The 22,459-nt window shown below is 41.9% G+C and overlaps 1 protein-coding gene across 4 annotated transcripts in view; it reads right to left on the reverse strand.

Moving 5' to 3' along the window:
• Positions 1-22,459, reverse strand: part of tpcn2 (two pore segment channel 2) — a 66,231-nt gene that overhangs the window by 42,652 nt on the left and 1,120 nt on the right. For all 4 annotated transcript variants that reach the window (XR_011346953.1, XM_069904605.1, XM_069904597.1 and 1 more), the window contains exons 2-9: positions 19,297-19,346; positions 16,802-16,878; positions 15,027-15,204; positions 13,289-13,405; positions 6,560-6,666; positions 4,500-4,572; positions 1,201-1,300; positions 283-348 (exon numbers count right to left, since the gene is read on the reverse strand). Coding sequence is in view for 3 of the 4 variants with exons in the window: in XM_069904605.1 (XP_069760706.1) it covers positions 283-348; positions 1,201-1,300; positions 4,500-4,572; positions 6,560-6,666; positions 13,289-13,405; positions 15,027-15,204; positions 16,802-16,878; positions 19,297-19,346 (768 nt within the window). In the remaining variant the exon portion in view is untranslated. The remainder of the gene's footprint in view (positions 1-282; positions 349-1,200; positions 1,301-4,499; positions 4,573-6,559; positions 6,667-13,288; positions 13,406-15,026; positions 15,205-16,801; positions 16,879-19,296; positions 19,347-22,459) is intronic.

Genomic DNA, 22,459 nt, shown 5'->3' on the forward strand with positions numbered 1-22,459 from the left:
AGACCACACATAGACTAAATTAAGAGTAAGGTAAAGCCAGAGTCCGACAAGATCTTTCATGGCCAAGTGACATTCTTGCATTCTTTGTACTTTTCTCTATACCATACACGAGTTTACTTATTGTTACCGTGCTCCCTGCAGAGTTTGTTCCTCACTGCAATACTTGCTGTGCACATCGACTTGCCTGGATAGAACTTTTTACTTTATTTAAGCATAGACGACAATATAGAATTTAATTCAGTTATATTCTTGTACTGATAAGGATGAAAGCACAAGACTTACCAATAATGCTGAAGGTAATGAAGAACAGTGCATACCATCTGTTTTTTGAATAGGCTGGTATCATCACTAGAAGGAAAGAAAATACTAGACAATTCAGTAAAAGATGACTACCATACAATTTAAAAGAGAGTCAAGAGAGTGTCTGGCAGGTTGTGAATACCCAATGGATCTTTGCAGTAAGAAGAATTCACTCTAGTGCTGACTGCCGGGAGATGTCGTGATCAGCAGCAATGTTCACTCAGGAAGCATTCTATTCAGATAACTCCACATGATCCTTGACTCACAATACACACTCATGAGTCATATAGATAAGCCTGAAACACACCCCAAGCTTATTTCTGTTAGCCAATGGGAACAGGAAGTTGGGATCTGACTGCCTCTCATGAACTAAGGCTTGGACATGAGTGCAATCCATTCTCTCCCCATTGAGTACATCTAGAATGTAGAGCAAGGATGACCACTTACAAAATATGCAGGTATCCATATACAACATAAAATCCCTTCGTTCTGTTACTGCACAAACCAGAACTCAATTTTGAAAGAGGTTGGAAGAAATCGAATTGAACTAAACAATGGTAATGAAGAAACTCTTCCAATTGGCACATTGAATTATGGAAAACCAAAAAAAGACCCATTTAACAAAGGCAGTAGAGAATATCAAACCACATATCAGACATTGTCTTACACTACATGGTACAATTCCACAGACTTTGTCCAGGATGCTAATCAAAGATCTGGTTCACTTTTTCTACATTAGAGCAACAAAAACAACACAATGTTAACAGACCTTAAAAATTGTGTTACGGTTTTCTAGTTTCAATTCAACTAAGCTTTGGACAAAAGAGGAAAATAGCTCTCACAACAATTACAAACATGATGAGACAGCAATAATATTTTACAGAAGGAAACATAACTAACCATCAGGATTGTTGGCTGTTGTTAGCAGCACCAATAGTGAGGTCAAAGACTGTGTAAAATTGCGAAAATAGGTTTTCCATTCTTTATCCCCCTTCATGTCCTAGAGGATATTTCAGAAGGAAAATAAAATTAACCACTGATTATGATTTAGATTTTTGTCAATAGCCAATGACAGAACCAACATGAATACAGAACATATAGCTTGATCACACAAGGTATTGTACAGAGTTAAGCACAATTAATTACCAAAAACAAGTCAGTGAAATGAATAGTTGTGAAAGTGGACAAATTCCCAGAGACTGATAATTTGCATCCTGGAGATAGCTGTGAATACAGCAGATGGACTAATTATCCATTCCTAGAATTCAAAAGATTGTGCAATAGTTCCCAAAGATTAAGAGTGTGGAAAACGTAACTCCACTATTTAAGAAGAGGGAGAGTGGGAGATAGAAATATGGACTAGTAACCAATCAATAGTGGGGAAAATTACAAAGGATGAAAATACAGGACAACAGGAAAATATAAATGGAAATGGACAAAAATCACATGGATTTCTGGAAGGGAAATCAAATTTGACGGATGTACTGGGATTTATTTATCAGGATGCAATTTGCAGAATAAAGGAAGGAAAACCAGTGGGTGTGTGCTTGGCTTTCCATAAATTCTTCACAAAACCCCAGACAAAAGCTTATTGTGTAAAATTAAACCTTGTTGATACATTGACTATCCATTACTTTTCATGGATGTTGCATAGCCAGCACTTTTGTGTATTATACTTGAGGCACTTTGAACATTGGTTTGATAGGTCGAAAACAGCAGGAAGAAATGGGTCTTTTTCTGGGGGTTGACAAGTTGTCATTCAGTAAACTACCACAGGGATCAGAGCTTGGATCTCTGCTGTTCAGAGATTGGTGATTTAATAAAAAAAAACAATTTAACATTTCAAAGTTTGTCAACAACATCAAACTGGATAGTTACCAATGAAATTCTCTAGGTTGTATTTGATGTAATGTATGTACTCGGACAATAAATTTGAACTTAAGACGTTGGATAGGTCATGAATTATGAAGAGGATGAGAAAATTATGGGTGCATAACAGATAAGCAGAAAGTTGTCCAGCTTAGTAGGAAAAGCAGAGTCTATATATTACGAATGGCATCAGCTTGCTAAGGGTTGATGAATGAAGAGACTTGGGGGCGGCACAGTTAGTGCAACACTTACAGCACCAGTAATCGGGACCATGGTTCGAATCTTATGCTCTCTGTAGGGAGTTTGTACATTCTCCCTGTGTTTGAATGGGTTTTCCCAGAAGCTTCAGTTTCCTTCCACCCTCCAAAACATACGGGGGGGTTGTAGATCAATTGATTGGGCAGCACAGACTCATGGACTTGTCACCATGCTGTATGTCCAAATTTAAAACTTTAAATTCGGATAACCTTCTACACTGGCCATTGAAAGCAACCACGTAGATGTAGCAAGCAGCGAAGGCAGCAAATAATGCACTCACCAACTCGAGCAAGAGGATAAAGAGACAGAAGCAAAGAAGTCTTGCTACAATTACAGAGCCTGGTGGAGGCTTCTCTTGTTGAGTATTGCATGCAATTCACTCCTTGCTCATAAAAGGATATACTTGCAATAGAGGGTTTGTAATAACCATTATATTGTACCAGGAATAGCAAAACTGTCATTGGTTTATACTTTAGAAGGAGGGGGATATCATCTAGTAAAATAAAATTCTGACAGCAATAGACACAGTATGAGTGTTTGGCCACCAGCACCCCCATCATAAAAACATTTTACAGAAGCACAATTGAGAGTGTTTGTCTGGCTGCATCATTGCGTGGGATTGTTGCTGCAAAGTATCCCACCAGAAGCCAATGCAGAAGATCATTAAAACAGCCGAGAAGAAAGTATCAGACCAGAAGCCAATGCAGAAGATCATTAAAACAGCCGAGATCATTGCGATCTTTCTTTCATCCAATGTTGACGTTTACCAGATGCATTGCTTAAATAGAGCTCAAATAATTATACAGGACCCTTTCCACCCATTACCTTTGACCCACTAACATCAAGGGAATGGTGCAGAGGCATCAAAATCAGGACTGCTGAACTGAGAAATTGCTTTTTCCGGCAGAATGTGAAATTGATGAACAGTATCCAGTCACCAAGTAAATCATCCCAAAGTATTTCTAGATATTTATTTTAAATGCACCTTTATGCATGTATGTAATTATTATGTGCTGTGTAATATGTATGCACTGTGGTCCAGAGAAACCCTGCTTTATTTGGTAGTACATGTACAGTCATGAGAAAAGGATCACAGTCCCCAGTTTCAGACCAAAACACTTCTCTCAAATAGCAGCAAAGCTGTGGAAATCACCATAATTAAGGAGCACAGAAGAAAAAAGTTACTGAATCTATTTAAAGACATCAATTAGAAAAGGGATATGGGGAAAGAATGCAGAAATATGGTACTGAAAAAGGATTGACACTAAGTTTGAAGGGGAGACTGGCCCTATGCCTGCTGCAATCAGTTTCTCTGATCATGTCATGTGATTTGCGTCTTTTTTAAAAAATAGCACATTGCTCATGTCCCACCTACATTTGCCCAATTTTTCCTATTCATCAAATTTCTTTGCTGTTCAAACCTTGCCTCATTCTCTCTCTCCCTGACCCCTTTATCTTCCAATTTGGAAGAGCGAGCCACAGGAACCATGGTCTCAAAATGGATCTTGAGCAAAGGGGACAATGATTCTGCTAAGCTAGGCAATCTACCAATTGGTGAAATATACCAGGGTGCTTTGGTTTTGAAAAAAAAAAGTTCTTCCCCTTGGACCATTCTTAATGATTACAGTTTGGATGTGGAATCTTTCAAATGAAGAAAGAAAAAAATATTCAGGTTTCCCAATCTCAGGTTGCCCTTAACGAAGCCCCAAAGGCTTCTCAGTATAAATATCATGGCAATGCAGTGAATTGGTTCTGGTTTCCAGAGTTTGCTTTGCAAGCAGGAAAAAAAAGCAGAGTTTAAAGACAAAAAAAACAAGTTCCTTTGGTCATCAAACCTCCGCCCCTCCCCCTTTCCCCCCCCCCCACCCACCTAATAGTGATTAAATGTGAGCCACTGAACAGCATTAACACTCAATGACCAAAAAAAAAAGCAATTTGTCACCACTGTTTTGTGAAATGAGGACTGAAAACTCGTGTTGATGCAAAAGGATATTCAGAGGTGCCTGTGGTTGAGCATTACATCTTGCTGAAATATAGCAAAACAGCTTAAAAAAAATCAGACATCACTTCACCTGTGCTCGAGCAAACAGCAACATGGCCATCATTGTGAACAGCAACAGATGCAAGGCCAAAAGCAGCATAACACTAAGAAAATGTAATACAATACATCATTAATCCAGTTGTATTTTAATCTTTCCTCCCCTCCCTAAATGCCAGCATAACTGGAGGTCAATGAATTAAGGTTCCAAAAAAAATTGACTGTACAAGTTTTCAATGTTACAAAACACAGGAAAATAAATATTGAAACTTAAATTAGAATAAAGCAATAGGTTAAAAAAAAAGCAAGTTAAAAATTGTAGAAGTACATGTTCTCTGAGGTAACACAAACATTTGGTGAAAGTGTGAGCAAATATTCAGCCAGCAGAGCGTCTTGGTCATGCTTTGCTGTTTGGATAAAGTTGTGTGAAGCAGCGATGGCATCACCCAGAATGAGGAATTGGTTAATGCAGCTCGCTGTTGGGGTGACATTCTTAAAGGGTCTCCTTATCCCTGCTTGATAAGGGTCACCCCGGTCAGAGGCTCAATCTTGGGGGAAGAGGGGTTAATTATGACGTTATTGTTCATCTTTCAGGCTGCCCCGTGGAGGGGAAGGAAGCTACAGATGCAGCACTAGTTAAATGTTTTCAAAGGATGTGACTGAAAATAAAGTAAAATGAAGTTTGTTCACTCCAAGTAGTCGTTTAAACTGTTTATTCTTAACGCAAGTGTATTAGTTAGGCATTTTAAAAGCAAGTCTCAAACAACTATCTGCCATCTACCAATCCCCGTAGGTGCCAGTTACCAGAGGTTTTACTATAATCAGTATGTTGAAGAAAATTTCAATTCACCAATGTAAAATAGGAAACTCAGGCACATTTCTAGGTCAAGGATTTAATCTAAAAACTCCCCACTTTAAAACTTGCAACCATATGCTCATGAGACGAGGCATTTCAGCTTTGGAGCAAGTTTTTGAACATATGCACCCAAATGAGACATCTACAAAACTTAATAAACAAACCATCATGTACTGCAACACCCAGATAAGCATTCTTACTGTTGTGACAAATTATGTTGTGTTTGTATTGTATATAGATAGGTTTTTGGAGGATAAATTGGGGCAGGGTTTTTAGCATAGGCCACATACAAACACTTTAAAACAGATTTTATTTAAAATACTGGAGCTCTGCTCATGCTAGACATATCAGCCCCAGAGCCTTTGCAAAAGCTTTGGAGAGTGCCTTTGCTAATGGATTGTTGTTTACAAAAAGGCCACATTCTGTCTGGAGTGCAACTTGCTGTTTTAGGAGGATCATGTGGTTTTGCAAGGAGAGTGTAAAACAGGTTTTTTCTCTGTGAGGGAGAGATCAAGATCAGTTCTACAGTTTTACAGTCATCAGCTAGGACTGGAACAGGACAAGCTGGCAAGCTTCTGGAAAATCCCATTTGGAAGACAGGTTATGAGTGCTTAGGGTCTTGTGGTTCATGCAAGAGGCTGTCTAATGTTTCACTTGAAATAAGAGAAACAAAAAGGAACTCTGTGGTGACCTGAAAGAAAGAGGTTATCATCTAGGAAACCCTGAGGGGGCAAGTTTTTTCAGCAAGACACTGAAGTGGCTAATTAAAAAGTAATCAGTTGTGGGTGTCCAGCGTACAAAAAATCTCTCTGAAAACCTTCCTGAGTGATAACCATTTACCTTTCAAGCTGCAAAGCCTGGTGAACTTGATAAATGTTAAATTCTGTGCACAGTATAAGAATTGCCTGCAACCAGTGAACTGAGAGGAATAAAAAGTGAGATTGTACTGTGAATCAAAAAACTTTTCTGAACTTACACACACATTACATGTACATGTGCTTAGAATTAGAAGGGGATTAAGTCAATAGTGATAAGTTAAAGTGTGATTCTGTTTTCATATTTAAAGATAATTAAAAGCAACTTTTGTTTAAGTAACCATTTGCCTTGGTGAAAATCCATTGTGACTGAGTTTTGGGGTCCACTGGGCTCGTAACACTGTTGATAAAGCTTTATTAGCTTCTTGTATCATGGTCACATCAGAGAAAATACAAGTTTTACAGCAGCCCAACCCATTTTACCTGGTGATTTGTGGCAATGTTTGTCGGAGGCATTTGAAAGTCTTTTTCATCAGCGATGAGTTCTGGAGGAGGAAGAAGGGCCGCAAAATTCTCCTCACCCTGACCCTCTTAAAATGGGGAAAATAAAAGAACGTGCAGAATCGTTAGCAGCATAATCTAGGAGCCACAGTCCTATAATTTTTATTTGTGTGTTTAAATTTAGACATACAGTACAGAAACAGGCTATTTCGGCCCACAAGCCCGTGCTGCCCAATTACACTCAAATGACCCATAACCACCTCACCTCCCTTCCCCACCCCCCCCCCACCCCATACATTTTTGAAGGGTGGGAGGAAACTAGAGCACCTGGAGGAAACCCACATGGACATGGGGAGAACGTACAAACTCCTTACAGACAGCTCAGGTTTCGAACCCTGGACCCAATCACTGGTGCTGTAAGAGCACCACACTAACCTTGCCAACCCATTTATCCTAATACATGAACTTGGCAGAGTTTGAATGGGCAGACAACAGGCATTTTGACAACGGACATTTTGGCACTAAAGAATGACATTTCTTTAGCCCTTCAGACATTTTGGCATCCACAGTTTAGCTCTGGCTCAGCAATCCCCAGCTTTGCAGCATTGCCTGAACCCCGGCGTTTCAGACACTCCCTCCCCCAAGAAACTGCTCCACTGGTGGCAAAGGCAGATCTAATGGTAGTTGTCATTAATTATCTATTGCAGGATATCAATTACATGTATGTGTATGCAAGTTTCTTGTTAATAACACCTATCTGTGCCCTATCTCTTGTACGGAGGGTTTTAACTATAGACTGCCCTGTCTGGTTAACAGTGGGTTTTATTTTTGATCATTTTAATCACAATTTCTTGTCAAAAGTTATGAACAACACTGCAGAGAGAACAGCGACAGTGGTTTCAGTGAGTTGCACCAGATGTGCAGAACAAATAATCAATTTTACGACAACTACATTGTTTTTAAACGAGTGTTTTTAATTATTTTTTAATTTTAATTCAATTACAGTACAAATCCAATTATCCCAAACAAATCTCATTTATCCAAAAAAAATTCCCCCCCCCGAACCAAACTGACTTCATAAGTTGGAAAAAAATTCACTCGACATGAAATTCGAACGATGATTGTCTTCGTTTCAGGTAACACCCTCCCCTTTCTCTTTCCATTTCTTCTTTGTCTTCCTTGTTGACTTTTCTCACCAACCCTCCCTCTCAATCTACATGCCATTGTCTTCCAGAAAACGGTCAGAAGAATCTCTTCTCCCAGCAGTGGTGGGGATCTTGGGCTCCCAGGGCCACAATGGAGGTGTTGGTGATCAGTAGCAGACAGCATTTTTTGGTGAGAATTATACATTATTTAATGCTTAAAAAGCCTTCCCTTGTTGTTTGTTGATTAGACACTGTTACAAGTGATTTGCTGTTGCTATTGGGCTGGTTTTTAAAAAAATGACCAGTTCTCCCAAAAACACCATTTATCCAACATAGATTGGAGTTGTATTGTAATTATATATTCCATTATAATTTATCAAAAGCCCTTGTTTTTAACAAATTAAATATATCTCTGTAAGATCATAAGACAGCCCCCGCCACTGCAACATGAGCTAAACTGTTTTCACATCTAGTTCCAATTTCCTGCATTTTCCCCATATCCCTTGATACCCTGACTAATTAGATGCCTATCAATCTCCTCCTCAAACTCCCCCAATGATCCTGCCTCTACAGCTGCATGTGGCAATGAATTCCACAAATCCATGACCCTCTGGCTAAAGAAATTTCTCCTCATCTGTTTTAAATCTCTGTTTTTACCCTCTAATTCTAAGACTGTGCTCTCTGGTCCTGGACTCGCCCACCAAGGGAAACATCTTATTCACATCTATTCTGTCCAATCCTTTCAGCATTTGAAATGTTTCTCCCACATCCCTTCTCATTCTTCTGTACCCCAAATACAGTCCAAGAGCTGATCAATATTTCTCATATGTTAGCCCTTGCATTCCAGTAATCATCCTGGTTAATCTGCTGTACTCTCTCCAACATCATTACATCCTTTCTAAGATAATGGGCCCAAAACTGCACACAGTACTCCAAATGAGGTCTCACCAGTGCCCCATAGAGCCTCCTCAACACCTCCTTACTCTTGTCCACCATTCCTCTTGAAATGAATTTCCAACATTGCATTCACTTTCTTTACTGACAATCCAACCTTTAGGGTATCCTGCACGAGGACCCCTAAGTCCCTTTGCACTTCTGAATTTTGAAGTTTTTCCCCCCATCAAAACAATAATTTTCCTGTTTGTTTCTTCTTCCAAAATGCACAACCTGTACATTTCTCAATATTGTATATCATCTGCCATTTTTCTGCCCTCTCTCCTAAACTGTTCCAAGTCTCTCTGCGCACACACACACACACACACACACACACACACACACACACACACACACACACACACACACACACACACACACACACACACACACACACCGACCCTTGCGGAAAACCACTAGTAACTGCCAACCAACCAGAATAGGATCCCTTAATTCCCACCCTTTGCCTTCTGCCTGTCAGCCAATGCTCCACCCAATCTAATATCTTCCTTGTAATTCTATGGACTCTTATCTTATTCAGCACCCTCTAATGTGGCATGTTATCAAAGGCATTTTGAAAATCCAATACACACCATCCACAGCCTCTCCCTTATCCATCCCATTTGAGATTACCTCAAAAAATTCCAATAGGTTGGTCAGGCAGGATCTTCCCTTCTTGAAACCATGCTGGCTTGCACCCATCACATCATGCATCTTGAGGTATTTCATAACCTCATCCTTGAAGATCAACTCCAATAACTTTCCAACCACTGACATATAATTTTATTTTTGCTGTCTCCCTCCTTTCTTAAACAGTGGAACCACATTTGCAACCTTCCAGTCCTCTGGAACCATGCCAGTCTATTGATTCCAGGAAAATAATTTCCAATGCCTCCACAATCTCTAAAGCCACCTCCTTCAGAACCCCTGGGTGCACCTCATTCAGTCCAGGAGACTTATCTATCTTTAGTCCATTCACCTTATCAAGCACTTTCTCTCTAGTAACCTTGACTATTCCCTGAGACCTCTCAGGTATATTGCTAATGTCTTCCACAGTGAAGACTGATGCAAAATACTCATTTAGTTCCTATGCCATCTCTTTGTTACCCATTATAATTCCTCCAGCATCATTTTCAATTGGTCCTATATCTACCCATGTCTCGCTTTACTCCTCATACATTTTTTAAAAACTCTTAGTATCCTTGTGTATGTTATTGGCCAACTTCCTTTAAGAATTCATCTTTTCTTTCCTATTGACTTTCTTAGTTTCTTTCTGCAGTTTTTAAGTTTCCCAGTCCTCTTTTTCCCACTAATTTTTGCTTCCTTATATAATCCCCCATCCCATCTTTACCTCACTTTAACCCTAGCCTCCCTTGTTAGCCTAATTTATGCCATTTTTCCCATTCATAATTTTCTTTTTTCTTGGAATACATCTATCCTGCACTTTCCTTAGTTATTGTAGAAATAACATCCAATTCTGCTCTGTCGTACCTCCATCTAGCTTACTTTTCCAGTCAACTTAGGCCAATTCCTCTCTCAGACCACTGTACTTTTCTTTGTTCCACTAAAATTTGAAATTGAACTCAATCATATTACGATCACTTACTTCCTTAAGGTTCCGTTACCTTTAGTTCCCCAATGACCTCAGGTTCATTACACATCACCTAATCCAAAACCACCGATCCCCTGGTGGGCTTATCGACAAGCTGTTCGAAAAAGTCATCCTGTAGGCATTCTACAAAATCGCTTTCCTGCAATCAAGTACCTTCCTGTCTTTCCCAATCCACTTTCATGTTAAAATCCCCCACAATTATTTTGACATTTTACTTCTGACACGCTTTTCCTATTTCCAGCTGTAACTTGCAGTCTACCTTTCTGCTGCAGCTTGGGGGCCTGTATATTACTACTATTAGGGTCCTTTTACCCTCGCCATTTCTTAACTAAACACAAGGATTCTACCTCGTCTGATCCCATGTCCCTTATTTCTTATGATTTAATATTATTGCTCATCATCAGGGCCACACCACCCCATCTACCTACCTATCTATCATTCCTATACACCGTGTACCCTTGGAGATTCAGCTCACATGCATCATTAAGCCATGACTCGGTGATGGCCACGGTCATCTTTTTATCTGTAGCTGTAAAACAAGGTCATCCACTTTATTTCTAATGTCATGCGCATTTAAGTACAGTAAACTTAGCCCAGTATCTGTTATCGATTTTGCTATATTTCTATTGCACAGCAAATTATCCTGTCTTTTTACCATCTTTCCTGCCGAGTATCTTTGACTTTTTTCTATTTTCCTCTTTCTTGACCCAAACACCCTGGTTTCCCTTTCCCACCATCTTAAGCACCTTTCACACTTGCCAGTGATCCCAGGAATTGAACACCCATCAGCCTTTGAAGTAGCAAGTGTGAAAGCAAATTCTGCTCAAAGCCAGCGTCAGATGACATCATCTCAAGCCTCTACCCCAATACAATCCCCAGCTTCTGCAGATGCCAGCGTTGAGATCAGGCAAGTGTGAAATGGGAAGCAAGCAACATTGCAAGCACTTCTGATTAAAAGTAGAACAGACCAAATGCTGAGGATAAACCCTTGCAAGTGTGAAAGCCTTCACTGTCGCATTTAGGAGTGGTCAAATGTGAAAGGCCAAATCACCATTCCTATCCCAGGTCACTTAACGGCCGATTTACCAGGATGCAAGTGTGAAAGGGGTTTTAGTTTAAACCCTCCCTAATAGCTATATTAAACATCCCCATCAGAATATTGGTACCTTATTTTGGGGTAGGTATAGCTCAAACCTCCTCCAACTAGATGCCAATGATCCAAGAACTTGAAATCCCATTTCCAGAACCATTCTCTTTGCCACATATTCATTTGTCTAATTTTGCTATTTTTACAGCAATCCTACATCACCACTCTGGAGGTCCTATTTCTCAACTTTCTTCCCATCACCCTGTAATCTTCTTTCAGGACCTCCTCACTTTTTTTGTCCATGTCATTGGTGCCAACATATACTTGCCCTCTCCGCACAGAATACTCTGGACCCGATTCGAAATATCCCACACACCGGCGCAGCGAGGTCACACACACTATCTGGATAGCCTGATCATGCTCTCAGAATCTCTCGCCTGTTCCCCTCACTATGGAATCCCCTATAACTACTATTTATCCTTTCTCTCTTGACCATGGCACTGGACACAGTGCCAGTGTCCCATTTGCTGTGGTCTTCCTGTCAGGTCAATCTCTCAAGCAGTTTCTAAAATGATACACTGATTTCTGAGGGGGACTATTGCAGGGGTGCTCTCCATGATCTCTCTATTAATCATCTCCTCACCTTCCTTAATTAACCGAAGGTTATCAAGCAGCAGTTCCAGATCTTCAACATGGTCCTTAAGGAGCCGCATCTCAATGCAACTGCTGTAGTTGTAGTCCTTTGGAAGGTTGGGTCCCCACATCTGACACTCCAAGCGCAACACTAATTCTAGATGCATACCAACAATGCTACTGTCTGATATTTACTAAATAAATGTACCTATAACTTACCCTTTAATTATAATTCCCACCTCTTACCCATTCTCACTGAGACCACTCCAACAACAACCATTCCCTGGAGTGCAAGGAGCCCTCCTTAGCCTCTGCTTGTTGAAGCCTTTCAAGCCAAAGCCTCAGAGTCCCATTCCTTCACTATGCCACTCACACACTGGGCAGCTCCATTAGGTTCCCCTCCCTTTATTTCTCCCTGCCAATTATCTCAATTACCAATTACTCAATCCCACAAATCAACTCTGCTTAACCCTTTGCCCTCTGCACCCTTTTTTAAAGAAAAATGGTACTAAGCACCAACACTCACCAACAAGCTACGAAAAGCCCTTGTTTGCCAGGGGAGCTGTTTCCTGGGGGGAGGGAGTTTCTGCAATGCTGGAGGGGGGCCTTCAGGCAGTGCTGCAACGCTGGTGGTTCAGGCAGTGGGGCAGGATGGAGTCGGCCAGCAGACAGTGAATGGGGTAGCAGGCCACAATGCCCAGCGCCAAACTGGCCAGCATGAAATTGTGGGGGCCAAAATGTCCTAGACTGTGAGCACTGGAGAACGGGGTTTGCTGCTTATTGTTCAGTCATGGCATTTAACAATTAGCAATAACAAATAGAAATCAAACAATACAGCACTTGTAAAACTAGATAGAATAAAGAGCTGGAGCTATCCAAGTTATAATGTACAATTGGTTTTCTTCACACTCACAGAATGCAACAAAGTACTTTATTATAAAGTGGACTGGCATACAGTCAGGGAAACTTGTTCACAATTAGCAGAAAATAACATTTCCCCTGGATATAAAGATAATGAAATGGTGGAGAGCATGTCCACACAATGCCAATTCAGAATGAGCAGGAAGGCAGAGATTGGTTTAAAAGAGATTTGCCTGGTTTAAAGTGCCAGTTACCACCACAATGCAGCCACTTCTTTAACTGATGTCAACCAGCAATTTTTTTTTAGGAAAAAGCTAATTACAGAAAAATTTAATATCACATTTTTAATTCTAGCACTGGTTTACAGCACTAGATTTACTGCATCATAGCTCTTCAGTAAAACTTACTGAATTCAATCCACTTGCAAAGGCACATCTTACCTCCTCACAAAACAAGCACAGGGAAATGGTCCAATCTATAGTGGAAGCAGCAAGAACAAGGGTGTAAGCAATCAGCCACTTTGACTTCTGGAATTCCTCCCATCCAATCAAATAACTCTGCATTAAAAACAAAAGGTGTTCAAATAAATCCAGAAGCATGGTGAGCTTAAAGAGAACAGAAAACCTGCCCTCAATTGATCAGAGATCTCCTTCCTTTTGTCTTACTCATCTTTCTGCAAATTAAAGCCATTTTTTTCTCTTGGATAATAAGAAACTATAAACACTATAGATAGTCAGGACAGGGAGCATCTGCAGAAAGAGAAACAAAAGGGACAAAGACCTACCATCTGAACTAAGAAATAAATAAGTCATTTTCATGTGGGGAGCAATGAACAGGACAAAATACACTTCTGATAGGGTGAGGCTTGGTAAACAATCATCTGGTTGACAGATTAATGGGGCAGATAGAGAGAGAAAACATGGTATTTTGTAGATAAAAGTATGGTGAAGGCTGTTATTAAATGAGAAAAGGAATGCAAAATTTGAAATGCAGGGCTGTGGTCAAGTGCTGGTCACAGAGAAAACCCGATTCCAATGTCAAGATGGACAACCCTCATGCCATACCCACCCCAATCTATGAACTGAAACATTAAACGATCCTCTTTCCACATACGCTACCTGTAGTTTCCAGTATTTTCTGTCATTTTTTTTAAGCAGAAGACGGAACTCCAATTCAAGCATCTCTGTGAAATTCCAAGTCCTGGTCTTTCCTGCAACCCACTCATTCCAACTTCCTACAGAAGACCTACTGCACCTGAAATTATGCTGGCACAACAGAACAAAAGCTCCAAATACATTCACCTTACCAACTCCCTTCAGATACATTGTGCAAGGAATTTTGTTTCCCTCACTCCAGGATAATCTTTTAATTATTACAAATTTGGAACTGGATATGCCTTGCGTAAACCTAGATTAAGTAATCAATTAATTACCTCTTTGATAACTACAGGCGACAATTTCAATTTTAAGTATACATCTGGGATCAAGTTTAAATCTGGCTGGCTTCTGCTACCACCAAAAATGAAGATTGCAAGTACTGTACAATAGGAAAGTGTATTGTGGCGTTATATTTCTTGGGGGGAAAAAAAACTTCATGTCCCTTAAGTAACCAAAAACATGCCACGATTGAATAGAATATCAGATTGCAAAATTTAGCTGCAATGTTACCAATAGCTATCAGGCTCTTGAACCTCCCCATTACACAATTCCAAGACCATCAAATATCTGTCTGCACTATTGAAACATTATTTGCTTTTCAACTAACTGCCACTGAGAATATTTATGCAGCCTTTACATTTACTTTCTCTTGTGTAGCAATCTAATTTATGATTGTGTATATTACACGTCTGCAGTGAGGATTTCAGTGCATCTGAACATCAGACAATACTCATTAAAATTAATATAGAACAGTAGCTACAGGTACTTGAATCAAAGCTTCATATTCCTTCAGTTATTTGCTTTAATTTTATTAAATCATTGAGAATAGAATTTTGAATGCTAGTTACAATAGCCAATACTTGAATGGAAATCAATAACGTTGTTCTGTAGCATTCAAAATGCAACATTAAACTAGTTCGATAACATTGAAATTAAAAAACTGAATATGTACTCAAACATGCTCTATCCTCAAGACTGGATTGTACAAAGCTTAAAGTGATCAATTAAGTTAATGCCTGACCTTTATTATTACATCTGTGATAAATAGAAGAAGGCATAAAGCTTCTATTCCTTCAGTTAATCCACAAGGAGGCTCCCAGAGCACATGACGATATCGGAGGTCAGATGTAACACTCAAAGATGAAGGTTTCTCAAAGAAGGCCAGGATCAAAATCAAAAAAATAGTTGTGCTCAGAGCCCTAGGAAAATAAAAAAAAAAGACAATGGGAAAGAAAAGCAAAAAAAAAACTCATAGCAATCTCATTCAAGACTCTCAAAATCATAAGGACCAAATATAAAATAAGTGGCCAACACTAACAAACATTCAAAAAAGACAGGTTCAAATTCTTCTGGCTCATGTGTTCAAGTTCAAACCAAAAGTTTAATCCTGACAGTCATAACTTTCAAAGAGCAGTGGCCACAGAAAAGATAATAGCAGTCTCCTCCAGTGTAAAATTAGAAACACTGATTCAAGTCTGAGCTTATTACAGCCAAAACAAACCCCAGGCATGATCATTAATACCTCATCTATAACTAACTGAATTTTTTTTTAAAAAACATTTTCATGCCTATAATATCAAATTGTTCCAATTTGCTGAATGTACCAGCAGAAATATTTACCCAACCCAAACCTGATGCACATGGGTAAAGAAAGAATTGCTGAGTAACTCAGCAGCTCATGAATACAAATGTTTCAGGTCTGAACCTTTCATCAAGACCCAAAATGATGATGAGAGCATCCACACATGATGCAGTCGGAGTTCCTGCAGCAAATCTTTGCTCAAAATTTCTGCACCTGCAATCTTTGTGTTTCCCTGATACACATGATCCAGGGGACAAAGAACCAGGATCTGATGGAGAAATGCATACTGAAACAATGACTGTCTAATTACAATCTTACTTCTGCCAAAAATAAACAGATTTGACCAATCATAATTATTCCGATCCCAGCGTAGACCTTCAATTCTCAGCCACATCCAAATCACAGTCATTGGTGGTTACAAGGCTAATCTCGCCACAGTAACCTCCAGCTGTAGAGGTAATTGTCACATATGAAAACAAGGTAGCACTTCCAATTATACAAATCATGATCACAAATGGGTCTTCCTTGCTCCAGAAACATCAGTTAGCCCAGCGGTCGGCACCACACTGTCACAGCACCAGGAGTTTGTACATTCTCTCTGTGTCTGCATGGATTTCATCAGGATTCAGTCTTCAAAAACATATGAGGGTTGTAGGTCAACTGGATGTCATTGGGCGGCACAGGGTCATGGGCCAAAAGGGCCTGTTACAATGTTGAATGCCTAAAATTTAATCATTTTAAAAAAAAAATTTACATGTTATTTTCGTCCACCTACTCAGTGGAAAAATTAAAATTAATTGCATACTGAAGTCTCCATCCTCTACCCAACAAAAAAATAATTTAATTACTATGCTATTACTCCCTACCCCTTTATAACCCATGCTTTTGTACTTTCTAATAATCTCAAAGACTTTCTGAATATACCAATACAATATCAGTCCCTTCATCTAAAAAATATTGCATCATAAATACCAAACAATCCAATCGTTCATTATAACCCTAAAAACACCTGTAAATATCATGACACATTTGAAACAAATAACTAACCTGCTGGAGGAACTCAGTGGATTGACCAGCAACAGTGGGAGAAAAAACAAGGGCCGATGTTTTGAAGATTTGAAGGGTTCCAATCAAAAAGTATAAAACAAGCCAACTTTTTTTGTTTCAAAAGAATTGCAACAATTGATGGAAGGGCCTTATGGTTTGGGACTCACCTCTGACATGTCTTGGAGTAATACCATCGATAAAGCTTCAGCGATTGGGAATCAACTCGATGATTTATGGTGCGATACTGTAAACAACAGACATGAAACAAATTCAAAAGTTTCAGAACATTTATATTTTAAAAATTCAATAAGGGTGCTTGATTATTTGACTTTAAATGCAACAGCCCCACTTTCCCAGAGTCCTGCAAATTCCTTTTCAAGAATTTATCCTGTTAGCTTTTTAAACTTGGCATTGAATCTCTCTGCAGCAACTTCCAAAAAAACCAGCCATGAACGCCAGAACCAACACAAAAAAGGAATTTCCTCCGGCAACTTCACTTTTGCTCAGAGCCCTCTGATTTATTACCCTCCATCAACAGGAACACACTTTTGCTCGATTCATCATAATTTTAAGTACTTATTCAAAACATCTTTTGGCCTCCCATTCCAAAAATAAACACTTTTCATTTTCCCACCCTATCCACATGATTAAAGGCTCTCATCCCCAAATAGTTTCAACACATCTCTTTTTGACTCTCGGCCTTTCCTGAAGAAAATCATCAATTTCCCAACAGATTCTCACAACTGTTTTTACACCTGCTTCCCCAATGTCCAACTGAAAATATATTTGGCAATTTTCTTTATTTCTTGAGGAGGAATGTCAATTCACTTCGCACACAATTCATCACCTGATCAAAGGCTTGGTCTGGTTTTTAATTTGTGACATTCTAGTTCAGCTCTGAGTGAACTTGGCAGCTCTCAAAATTCACACAAGATTCAGGAAGTATTCCTCACTCGGAGAATCATTGAATGCACAAGTGGATTCATATGCAGAAAAGTAGCTTGCACCTCGCTGTTCTGGACATTCCAAGGCAACGCCAGGAGAAAAAAAACAGTGATTTCATATTGGCAGAATGGCAGTACAGAAACAAACCATCAGCTTGCATTAAAATACTCCGAGCTGTATTTATTTTCCAATACATTAACTGAATGGGTGATCAAAATTGACAAACGTGTACTGCAAAATTGTTCAGAGCAAAGTTTAAATTAATACCTCAGATGTTCTAGTGCCTTCATTGCATGACCAACTCCACATTTCACTAGTGACATTGATAAGCACATTCCTTTTCACTTGTGCTCCCTCGATTGCTTTCATTATTTCACCGCACATCCCTCTGGTCAGATGTGCAGCTTTGCAACTCTGCAAATTATATTATTTTATCCACAAATTTGTCGTTTCAATATTGCTGACTCCACACTGCCTTTCCAACATCTATTTGATTTTATATCCCCCCACCATCTACTTGCACAAACATTGGGACAGTACCAATCACTTCACAAACTGCTCATCTTTTGAGAAAATGAAATAACTTGCAAAAGCCAAGCTCCAATTTAACAACTTCCTTTACTCCAAATACAGTACCATAAACACTGAACAACATCAAAATCAATACAATATTAGACTGCAGGTACTTGCATCTGAAATTAAAGTTGGCTTTTCAGAAATTCAGATTATACACTTCACTTCCAAAACAGGTCATATTTTGTTAGCTATTTAAACAGAGTGATAATTCTTTTAATTTGCCCCTGAAATCTCTTTGGACTAGTTGGAAGAACACATTTTAGTTTTCAAACAAACATACATGAGGAACAGATCACTCAGCCCTTGACCTGGCCCTTTATTTAACAAGTTCACAGCTGATCTAATATACTGAATTTGATGTTCCACATGATACCTGGGGAAACCTTTCATTCCATTGCTGACCAATTGAATAATATTAAAGAAATTCAACTATCCATTGCCTTTTGAGGAAAATTCCTCTCTTTTACTCTTCAGATAGGAGCTTCCTTTGACCAACCTTTCCTCAGAAGACAATCCACCTATGACCTACACCAAGTTATTTAGTAAACCTTCTCAGAATTGCTTTCAACACGTCAATAACCTCGCTTAAGTTGGGATACCAATACTATTCACAATCACATCAACACCCAATAAAACTTGGTGAGTCATGGCTCATGCACATTAGAAATTCACATTCAATGTTACATGCTTTATAAATAAAATGTTGATTGTTTAATAAGACTAGCTAAGTTACAGTGAATAGAAAGCAGAAGTCCCCACAAGTAAACAATTGAAAGATCAGGGCCTCAAAATTAGCATTTTGCCCAGATAAAAGGGTAAAAAAAAATTTTGCTCTATAGTTACGAGCTGAAACTCATAGGCTGCAAGGATAATGGAAGCATTTTAGGAAAGGATTTAATTTTAAATAAGCTACAGGAAAGGTGATTGAGACAATAATCTGCAGGGCTATGGGGGAAAATATCAGGGAAATGACTCCAGCAGATTGTTCTACTGGAAGTCAGTTCAATGTAATAATAGCTTGTAGAATGTATTGCACCAGTTCTATGTAACTTTAAATATTTATTTTATTTAAAAGTCATCCCAGTTTTGGAATAAGCAACTCATCATTTAAAGTACTAATACTGAAATTCTAAGAACATACCTGTATTGCATCCTCAATAAACACAGCAGCTTGTTGAATGTACAGGTCATCTGTCAAATAATTTATTGTAAAATTAAAGGTCTTGCAATGTGAAAATGACCAATCATCAGAAAGCAATTTCAGACTGGTAATCATTTTTACTCAGTCTCTTAAAAAGTTATAAAAATGAAACACGAAACAACCAACAAATTAAAACCAAAACACACATTTGGTCAGCTGAAAACGCACTGTACAAGCAACGCTGACCCCAGGCAACCAGTCCAATGGAGAACTTTTACGTTAGAATTGATGTAAATTGTAGAAAATCTATTTCCTCAGAAATGGAAAGTTCTAAATGCAATTTCAAGTCCAAAGGAACAATATTGAAAGGTTTCAGAGATAAAGCTTGAAAATGGAACTAGACAAGATAATCGTTCTAAAGAACAAACTGCATACCCTGAACAGCTCCTTCAGTAATGTGGAATGCCACAAATTCATAAGGAACATCCCAACAGAACAAATCAACAATTCTGCTGCCTTCCCAGTCAACCAAGAGACTCTGGCAACCTCCTACCACACCCATGTCTTCACAGGCACCCAGAAGATAATTTTGGCTCTGCTTCTTATCAGCATGTTTTCTTCATAATGGCTTCTGCCCAGATTCAGATCAAGTTTAGAGGCTTCTTCAGATAATGCAATTGGTATAGCAAATATTTAATAGACTGCATCAACAAAGCAGCTCTTTATCAAGTTTAAATGCAACCAGCAAAGGGAAAAGCTCCGCTAACATTGAGCAAACAATGGGTGCCTCAAGTTCTATCACAATTAATACTGTATTTGAATAATGCTGCCCAAAACTGCCAATTACTTGCAATTATTTATGCAAGTTCTTCAATCCTTTTCATGACCACTCATCTCACAACTCAGCTAGTTATTGCAAGACGGTTTTTTCTCAAATATTGAATTGAATTGCTTATTGCCACATGTACCAAGATACAAGCTTTATTATGCATAGCATAGATGCAAGTCAGCTCAGACAGTAATGGTCTGAGCAATTGTAGCAAAGGGTAGGGAATCACTAGAACAATGTTTTTTGATGTGCAGCAGTTAGCTACAGCCCCAGCGATCAGGACTTGGGTTTGAATCCTGCGCTGTCAGTATGGAGTTGAAATATTCTCTCCATCCCTCCCTCCTCCCAACTCCACCCCAGACTCCCATCCCCACCCTCCCTTCTTCCTCCCACCCCAGACTCACCTCCCTCTTTCCTCCCGCCCCAGACTTCATCCAAAATTCCCTTCCTAACCCCCCCTCCACGCCAGCCCCCCTTCCTAACCACCCCTCCACGCCAGCCCCCCTTCCTAAGCCCCCCTCCACGCCAGCCCCCCTTCCTAACCCCCCCTCCACGCCAGCCCCCCTTCCTAACCCCCCCTCCACGCCAGCCCCCCTTCCTAACCCCCCCTCCACGCCAGCCCCCCTTCCTAACCCCCCCTCCACGCCAGCCCCCCTTCCTAACCCCCCCTCCACGCCAGCCCCCCTTCCTAACGCCCCCTCCACGCCAGCCCCCCTTCCTAACCCCCCCTCCACGCCAGCCCCCCTTCCTAACCCCCCCTCCACGCCAGCCCCCCTTCCTAACGCCCCCTCCACGCCAGCCCCCCTTCCTAACCCCCCCTCCACGCCAGCCCCCCTTCCTAACCCCCCCTCCACGCCAGCCCCCCTTCCTAACCCCCCCTCCACGCCAGCCCCCCTTCCTAACCCCCCCTCCACGCCAGCCCCCCTTCCTAACCCCCCTCCACGCCAGCCCCCCCTTCCTAACCCCCCCTCCACGCCAGTCCCCCCTTCCTAAACCCCCCTCCACGCCAGCCCCCCTTCCTAAACCCCCCTCCACGCCAGCCCCCCTTCCTAACCCCCCCTCCACGCCAGCCCCCCTTCCTAACGCCCCCTCCACGCCAGCCCCCCTTCCTAACGCCCCCTCCACGCCAGCCCCCCTTCCTAACCCCCCCTCCACGCCAGCCCCCCTTCCTAACTCCCCCTCCACGCCAGCCCCCCTTCCTAACTCCCCCTCCACGCCAGCCCCCCTTCCTAAACCCCTCCACGCCAGTCCCCCTTCCTAACCCCCCCTCCACGCCAGCCCCCCTTCCTAACTCCCCCTCCACGCCAGCCCCCCTTCCTAAACCCCTCCACGCCAGTCCCCCTTCCTAACCCCCCCTCCACGCCAGCCCCCCTTCCTAACCCCCCCTCCACGCCAGCCCCCCTTCCTGAACCCCCCTCCACGCCAGTCCCCCTTCCTGAACCCCCCTCCACGCCAGTCCCCCTTCCTGAACCCCCCTCCACGCCAGCCCCCCTTCCTAACCCCCCCTCCACGCCAGCCCCCCTTCCTAACCCCCCCTCCACGCCAGCCCCCCTTCCTAACCCCCCTCCACGCCAGCCCCCCTTCCTAACCCCCCTCCACGCCAGCCCCCCTTCCTAAACCCACCTCCACGCCAGCCCCCCTTCCTAACCCCCCTCCACGCCAGCCCCCCTTCCTAACACCCCCTCCACGCCAGCCCCCCTTCCTAACCCACCCTCCACGCCAGCCCCCCTTCCTAACCCCCCTCCACGCCAGCCCCCCTTCCTAACCCCCCTCCACGCCAGCCCCCCTTCCTAACCCCCCTCCACGCCAGCCCCCCTTCCTAAACCCCCCTCCACGCCAGCCCCCCTTCCTAACTCCACCTCCACGCCAGCCCCCCTTCCTAACCCCCCTCCACGCCAGCCCCCCTTCCTAACCCCCCTCCACGCCAGTCCCCCTTCCTAACCCCCCCTCCACGCCAGTCCCCCATCCTAACCCCCCCTCCACGCCAGCCCCCCTTCCTAACCCACCCTCCACGCCAGCGCCCCTTCCTAACCCCCCTCCACGCCAGCCCCCCTTCCTAACCCCACCTCCACGCCAGCCCCCCTTCCTAACTCCCCCTCCACGCCAGCCCCCCTTCCTAACTCCCCCTCCACGCCAGCCCCCCTTCCTAACCCCCCTCCACGCCAGCCCCCCTTCCTAACCCCCCTCCACGCCAGCCCCCCTTCCTAACCCCCCCTCCACGCCAGCCCCCCTTCCTAACCCCCCCTCCACGCCAGCCCCCCTTCCTAACCCCCCCTCCACGCCAGCCCCCCTTCCTAACCCCCCCTCCACGCCAGCCCCCCTTCCTAACCCCCC

This window comes from Narcine bancroftii, chromosome 1 (assembly GCF_036971445.1).
Source record: "Narcine bancroftii isolate sNarBan1 chromosome 1, sNarBan1.hap1, whole genome shotgun sequence".
NCBI lineage: Eukaryota > Metazoa > Chordata > Chondrichthyes > Torpediniformes > Narcinidae > Narcine > Narcine bancroftii.